The sequence below is a fragment of the Coffea arabica genome, chromosome 8c, assembly GCF_036785885.1.
Source record: "Coffea arabica cultivar ET-39 chromosome 8c, Coffea Arabica ET-39 HiFi, whole genome shotgun sequence".
Classification (NCBI taxonomy): Eukaryota; Viridiplantae; Streptophyta; class Magnoliopsida; order Gentianales; family Rubiaceae; genus Coffea; species Coffea arabica.
Window position 1 is genome coordinate 42956019 of NC_092325.1, and position 7578 is coordinate 42963596.

Sequence of the window (7578 nt, forward strand, 5' to 3'; positions counted from 1 at the left end):
ATGGCATCTTCCGGCTGGCATGAACCATCAAATCCCGCCCCATCCCCTTATGCTCCGCTGTTAGGTGATGACGATCAGAGGACGGGAGTAAAGGCGAAATGCCGACGGCCCACGAAATTCATTCTCTTATTAGTAGCTGGGCTGTTGGCCGGTGGTCTTTTGGTGGCATTGGTGGATAGAGATGGATATGCAAAAAAACTGTCATCATCCATGCCTAATGATGAGGCGACATCTACCTCATCAGGGCTGGAGTCAACGCCGCGGCCGGCGGTAGCCCGTGGGGTGGCGGAAGGAGTGTCGGCCAAGTCAAATGGTCCATTCTTGTTTGCTGGGGAAGGGACTCCATTTTCATGGACTAATCAAATGCTTGCTTGGCAAAGAACTGCATTCCATTTTCAGCCGAGGAAGAATTGGATGAATGGTAACAAATTCAGTTGTTGTTTGTTATAGTGTTGATTAAAGATGTGCTTCTCTTTTATATATGTATACATATATTTTTGTTTATCTTTTGGGTGAGATTGGATTGCGGATTCATCAATGCAAATTGCTCGTAATTAATATATTTTCTGGATAATGTTTCCATCCATTTCTCTAGTTGGATTGAGCTTCCTTGTTTACATTCAAATTTGATTATCTCTAATTCTTTTTTTTTCCCCTTTTATCTCCTCCTTTGTTCTCTTGCCGGATGTTTGGCTGGCATTGCCTGGACTGGGGGAATCTTTACTTCTACAGATCCTAATGGTAAGCACAAAAGTCAATAACCATGCCTGTTCTAAGTTCTAACAACACCACCACCCTTTCTTTGAGAATTTTTTTTTTTTTTTGTCGTTTTAGCTGTTGGAAATGAGTTGAGAAATACAGACCGATCAATTGATTTGAAACGCAACGCGTAAATGTGTTCCTGTTTGGTTTAAGTAATCTGATTTCAGTGTGATAGTTCCATGTATTAAGAAATTTTATCATTCCCACAGAAAGCTAGTAGTTCGATGGATCTTCTCTCGATTAAGAAGCTACTAGATAAGTTTAAAGTATCCTACTACATCTACTCTTCTAAATTTTAATCTAGATATCTTGATTTTCTCGTGGTTTTTTGTATTGAATTTGGATATAGAAATGGGATAACATGTAAAACTAGAAAAAACTTTCTTCGTGGATGCTTTCTGTTAATACAATCTAGTCAAGTCCCTAATTCCCGGAAATGTTGAAGATGGTCATTTTAAAGGAGGTAGACATTATAGGAAGCAACTAACACCACATAATTGATTTTGTGTATTCTCAACTGCCTTCTTTGAAGTGCTTTTAGCAATCTTTTATGTTCTCAGCCCTTTTTTACTTTCCAGATTTGACTTTTTTAAAGATTACAAAAAAAAACAAAAACAAAAAAGAGAGACAGAGAGAACAAAAAGAGATATGGTTTTAGATCCTGATTTTGAACCTTTATAGAAGAATAGTAAATTTTATATACAATGTATAAGAAAGATTATCTTTCACGAAGTTTCGAGGCAACTGTAGCATTTTTTGTGATGTGATATATGTGAGATAAAAAGATGATTAAGAATATAAAAAAGTACATTAGAAAATGTGTTTATGATGCAAGCGAAAATTCGTATCAATACACCTTAAAATTAAATCATCCGGCAGTTATTTGAATAACTTTTCGGTGATAATGTATTGCAGCCCTATATCCACTAAAAGTTCAAATGGGTGATTACTAAGGAATAAAAACATTAGGATGTAAATTGACCATATTCCAAACAAGTCATTCTTGCATCATCAACTTTATCTAGAGCTTATCTTTTATCCCTTTTTTTTTTTTCCTGTTGTTTTCTAAGGATTAAGTTTTTATCTGCTGCCTGTGTAATGGAATTTTTTTTTTTTTTTTCTAAACCTGAACAACTTGTTCATGACTTTGAAAAAAAGGAGAACAAATATCACCATCAAGTTTTTCTCCCCAAGAAAGAAAAAAAGTGTGGTATACCATTAAAGACCATTGAGAATTTTTACTTTCTTTAGATTCATCTAAAATCTTACTCCCATTTCATAGGTCCTTTATTGTACAAGGGATGGTACCATTTGTTCTATCAGTACAACCCAGATGGTGCAGTGTGGGGCAACATTGTGTGGGGCCACGCAGTGTCAACGGACCTGATTCACTGGCGCCATCTGCCAATAGCCATGGTGGCCGATCAATGGTACGATCAAAATGGCGTATGGACCGGGTCTGCAACCATCCTTCCCGACGGTCAACTCGTCATGCTGTACACCGGCTCGACCAACGCAACTGTGCAGGTGCAAAATCTGGCGTACCCTGCCGACCCGTCTGATCCTCTCCTCATCGAGTGGGTCAAGTACCCCGGAAACCCGGTTCTCGTCCCACCACCCGGAATCCATTTTAAGGATTTCCGTGACCCCACAACAGCCTGGTACACCTCAGAGGGCAAGTGGCGAATTACCATTGGTTCAAAAGTGAACAAGACTGGAATTTCACTTGTCTATGACACGGTGGATTTCAAATCCTATGAGCTCCTGGATGGGGTCCTCCATGGAGTCCCGGGTACGGGCATGTGGGAATGTGTGGATTTTTACCCGGTTTCAAGAACGGATGAAAATGGGCTGGACACATCCGACGATGGTTCAGGTGTGAAACACGTCGTGAAGGCTAGCTTGGATGATGACAGAAATGATTACTACGCATTAGGCGCATATGATGGAGTTCGTGGGAAATGGATTCCCGATGATCCCACGTTAGATGTTGGCATTGGATTAAGATATGATTATGGTAATTTCTATGCATCTAAGACGTTTTATGATCAAGAGAAGAGGAGAAGAGTGCTTTGGGGATGGATTACTGAGACTGATAGCGAAGCTGCTGACATTGCTAAAGGCTGGGCATCCCTTCAGGTGTGTGTGCAGTGCATTCTTTGTTTGGTCAAGGCACTATTTGGAAGGAAAAAAACAGATTAAATTTCTTAACAAGTGAACTGATTAAATTTCTTTTAGTACAATCAATCAACCAACCAATCTTGAGTAAGTTCTCATCGAGACGAGCTCAGAGTGGGATTTCAAAAGCTAATGATTTTGCGGCTCTAAATTTGAAATTTATGCAGTCATTAGGAGATGTAAATGGAGCTGAATAAAAACGTTTTGGTACAATTTTATTCATGATGGTGTGCTGTATACGTTGAACAGGCCATTCCAAGGACAGTATTGTATGATAAGAAAACTGGTACAAACCTGCTGCAATGGCCAGTGGAGGAGGTTGAGAAGTTGAGACTAAATGGCAAGAGTTTCGACGGTGTGGAGGTTAAACCAGGTTCAGTGATACCACTTGATGTGGGCTCTGCAGCACAGGTTAGTAGCAGTACTTGTTTTTCTTGAAATTTGTTATTGATACTTCCGACAAGGACATGATTTTGCTGACGCAGACCATTTTCTATGTCGTTGGTTTTTATAGTTGGATATTGTTGCTGAGTTTGAGATCGATAAAGAGGCTAAGGAGATGGTTAACGGAACCGATGCAGAGTATGTTTGCAGCACAAGCGGCGGTGCTGCTGAGAGGGGCGCATTGGGTCCGTTTGGTTTGTTAGTTCTCGCAGATAATGATCAGTCTGAGCAGACTCCTGTTTACTTCTACATTGCCAAGGGAACAGATGGAAATTTCAAGACATCCTTCTGTTCTGATCTTTCAAGGTTTTCTTTTTTTTTTTTTTTTTTTGCCTTTCAGTTTGCCCTGTTTGATCCAATTTTCCATCGCAAGAATTGCACAGTTAGTGAAAATTGGATTGCATTTTTGACTCGTTCAATGCACAATTTTTAAGGTCATCTAAAGCAACGGATGTCAGGAAGGGCGTCTACGGCAGCACCGTTCCGGTCTTGGAAGGAGAAAAACTGTCTATGAGGATATTGGTAAGTTATATTATCCTGTCAAGCTTGGATTTGGCCCAAGCTTGGCCAGTCCAAACGATGAAGAATGTATGCTACAGTGGGCCAAACAAGCCCGATTTATCCATTTAATAGTTGTACGGAAGACTAATATGGATGATGGGCTTTTGATGACGCAGGTTGATCACTCCATTGTGGAGAGCTTTGGGCAAGGTGGAAGGACATGTATTACATCACGGGTATATCCAACAAATTCTGTGTATGAACATGCGCGGCTTTTCTTGTTCAACAATGCCACCGACGCCAAGGTTAAGGCCTCGATCAGGGCGTGGCAGATGAACTCCGCAAACATGTATCCCTCCAATGACAGCATGAACAAATTCAACTTTGTTGTTCTTAAAAGTTGTTCCGCCATCTTCATTGTAGCCATATTGTTTGGTTTCTTTTTTTAATTTTAAGCTATGTTTTGTTTTCTAGATGGCCGTTAAATCCCACTTTCTTGATTATTCCCGCTTGGACAATTTTAAGGGCTTGTTTGGAATTTGAATTTTTTTGGGAGTTTATCTAAAACTTTACTGTAGTGCACGGTAGAAGTTTTCGAAACAATTTTGTAGAAGTTTTTGTAAGGTGAAAAATTTTGTAATAGTTTTTGTAAGGTGAAATTTTTTTTTTCCTTTTCTCTTTCTCTTTCTTTTTCTTTCTTTCCTTTTTCTTTTCTTCTTCTTCTTCTTCTTCCCCCTCCCCCTTCCCCGCCACCAATGCCATCTCCCGCCACCACCAGCAGCAACTCCACCAATGCCATCTCCCGCCACCAATCCTAATAATTGTGATTTTTTTTCTTCGTAATGAACTAACAGACGACAAACTATAAACCAAAAAAAGCTAGACAAAAATATTTACGCGTACATAGTCAATTTGTATAAGAACGGCAAAGTTGTGTATGTTCTATTTCTTAAAAAGCAAGTAACACACTAAATTACTCTGGTGGTACTTTTTTTTTTTCTTTTACTTTCTTGAGAGGATCAACCGATGGGAAATCCACCTATCTCCTTGATAATAACTAATAACCTTAGTTACTAACCTTCAATTCATTGTCTAGTGCAACTGTTTAATTGTTGAAACCCAAGATTAAAGTTGAAAAGATACATTTATGCAGAAAACGAAGCCTCAGTGCTTTGAGAATGCTTGTGCAACTAAACGTCCCTAGCCCTATCATCATAGTTACAAGTCACAACATCTACTTATCTTCAAAAAAGTATCTTGAATAAAGTTATTTGGGCAGTTTAATATACTAATCAAAAGGTTGCGTTTATTTAAGTTGTTGTTTTAGAAAGTTTTCTTGCAAAGATGGGAAGGATGATCATTGGGCCAAAGCTTTTGTCTACAAAAGAATCCTTGTGTAATCCATGATTCCAAGCAAACACTGAAGTGCTTCACAATACAACCCTTTTTTTTTATGAGTTAATTAGAAAAAAAACTAGGGTTTGTTTGGATAGAGAATTATTAGTCAAAATTTATTTACTTACATCATTATTACAATTTCCAACGCACCTTTTTTATCTTTCCAATTACCTTTTTATCTCACATACATCACATCACAAAAAGTGCTACAGTAAAAATATCTCAAATAATTTACATCCAAACAGAGCCATATGAGTACGTATCCCACTCATTTTCATTTTGTGTGGCTTTTATCTTTTGATGGCCAAGAACAAAGAAACAATAACTAGCACACAAGCCATCATCATTGTGGGATATACGGTCCGGCCACATTCGCGGTTATTACTCATCATTAGTCATGATGAACAGAAAAAGAAAAGAAGAAGAACATTATTGTCTGGTTAAACCTTAACATGACGGCAACACTGAAAGTCTAACACCCACCCTTCATTTTGCTCTTCAGCTACAGGCTTGTACATGTTAGGAACTATATTTTGATTATAGTAATTGTGTTTGTTACACTGTGATTAGATCCAAATTAGAAGAAGGAAAGCAATCGACTAATCAAGCATGCATGTGGATTTTGACATATAATCTGATAACGTCTTTAATCAAATACCAAAACCAAATGCCATAAAAGAGATTCCCAAAAAAAAAAAAGGAAAATTGTACTAATTAATGTACGATTTTGGAAGTGGTTGGTGATTCAATGAGTTGGCATTGCGTGGCTTATGATCTTTGGCTTGGCCTTGGATCAACGTTGATGTTTATGGATTTGGTTTTGAAGATTGTCACGTGTTTTGATGGAAATTGATCAACAACAGGCTTCTCTTAAATGTATGTTACATCATTTGAGATTTTATGAACACAAGAAATACCAGCAGCGGCCAGCCCAGAATCTTGTTTGATTCTTCCAAGAAACCTCTTTGGTTGAGTCGGTGTTGGTTTCACATTTCACGACACATTATTCAGCAACCACCTATAATTTGGACGGTGTGCTATTTTATACTTTTTTCATCACTTTGTCTCTTTCATTCAAAAATGTAAGTAATAAATTGATTGAGTCCATAAAAATAGCCACTAAATCATGTGCGAGTTTTAAGCATTCAACAATTTTGCTTTGGGAAAAAAGCACTTGCAAAGTCTAAAAAAATTATTACATTTTTCATGAACGCATTTTTCGATTATCTTTTTTTTTTATCACATATATCAAATTACTACAGTATATTTTCATACAAAAGTTCCAGAAAGTAGCAATTCAAACGGGCTCTAATTTTTTGTAAAAATTATTTTACTTGCACCATTAAAAAACCGTATCTTAACTGTCATTTTACATTCTCAATCATTTTTTTTATTTTACACTATCATACAAGTCAAATCACAAAAAATATTTCAATGTTTATATGAAATTTTATGGGAAGTAAAATCAAGGTAGCTCATTAATTCATTAACAATAATAACAAAATTTGAATTGAAAATATCAAATCACACCATATCACTTAAGTTCATACTAGCTAGTGGAAGAAATCATTGGGCGCGATGCTGCCATTATCAAATGACATCAATCATTTGGGTCTGATTTTTAATACTTGCAAATTAGACTTAGTATAGGCCAATATGATTTCTTACCTGCATACGAGTATATTTAATTTCTTACCTTCCGGTGCCCAAGAAATTATTAACATCATTGAAAGACAATAACAGCAGTTTGTACTCGTTGGCTTGAAAAGTAAATGCATTAAATTGATGGTTTAACAGTCATTAACTCGTAATTACTACTTAACTAAAACCAAAAGATAGGTCATAACTTGTTTGGACATGAGATTATTTATTCAAGTTTGTTTGCTTACATCATCATTATAATTTCTAATACATCATTATATCTTCATAATTATTTTTTTATCTCACATACATTACATCACAAAAAATATTACAGTAATTATTTCAAATAATATTTCAAATAATCTCCTATCCAAACAGCAATTCATTATTATTTGGGGGGTAACTTTCGAGGCATCGGCAGGGGTCAAATCTGTTGAAATTGTCTCAGAAAAATCACAGATGCCGCTGACTTTGACTGCCAATGATGCGCAGGTGACCAAAGCCATAGGCAGTTAAAGACCACGTTAGACTAAACCGCAGGTAATCACTAGTATTAGTAATTAACTACTGAGTTTTATAATCATATTAAAGAATTTTGCAGAAGAGACAAAACCCATATTTGATTGTTTAGTTAATTTGATGGGGTTGCCGGAT

At 37.0% G+C, this 7578-nt stretch overlaps 2 protein-coding genes across 2 annotated transcripts; both read left to right on the forward strand.

The window, feature by feature from the left end:
• Positions 1-893, forward strand: LOC140013591 (acid beta-fructofuranosidase-like). Its single transcript, XM_072062936.1, has 3 exons — positions 1-421; positions 733-741; positions 835-893. The coding sequence occupies exons 1-3, from the start codon at positions 1-3 to the stop codon at positions 891-893; spliced, it is 489 nt and encodes a 162-aa protein (XP_071919037.1).
• A 1156-nt stretch (positions 894-2049) lies between these two features.
• On the forward strand, positions 2050-4506 carry LOC140013294 (acid beta-fructofuranosidase 2, vacuolar-like). The gene is made up of 5 exons (XM_072062516.1): positions 2050-2901; positions 3190-3351; positions 3455-3690; positions 3819-3906; positions 4062-4506. Exons 1-5 carry the CDS (start codon positions 2176-2178, stop codon positions 4332-4334), a joined length of 1485 nt encoding a protein of 494 aa, XP_071918617.1. The 5' UTR covers positions 2050-2175; the 3' UTR covers positions 4335-4506.
• Positions 4507-7578: the final 3072 nt, after the last annotated feature.

Excerpts from the sequence above, each read along its gene's own strand:
- LOC140013294 (XM_072062516.1), top strand. The coding sequence starts at position 2,176 with ATGGTGGCCGATCAATGGTACGATCAAAATGGCGTATGGACCGGGTCT. Across the intron at positions 2,902-3,189 it reads AAGGCTGGGCATCCCTTCAG|GCCATTCCAAGGACAGTATT; the intron begins GTGTGTGTGCAG and ends TACGTTGAACAG. Across the intron at positions 3,352-3,454 it reads ATGTGGGCTCTGCAGCACAG|TTGGATATTGTTGCTGAGTT; the intron begins GTTAGTAGCAGT and ends TGGTTTTTATAG.
- LOC140013591 (XM_072062936.1), top strand. The coding sequence starts at position 1 with ATGGCATCTTCCGGCTGGCATGAACCATCAAATCCCGCCCCATCCCCT.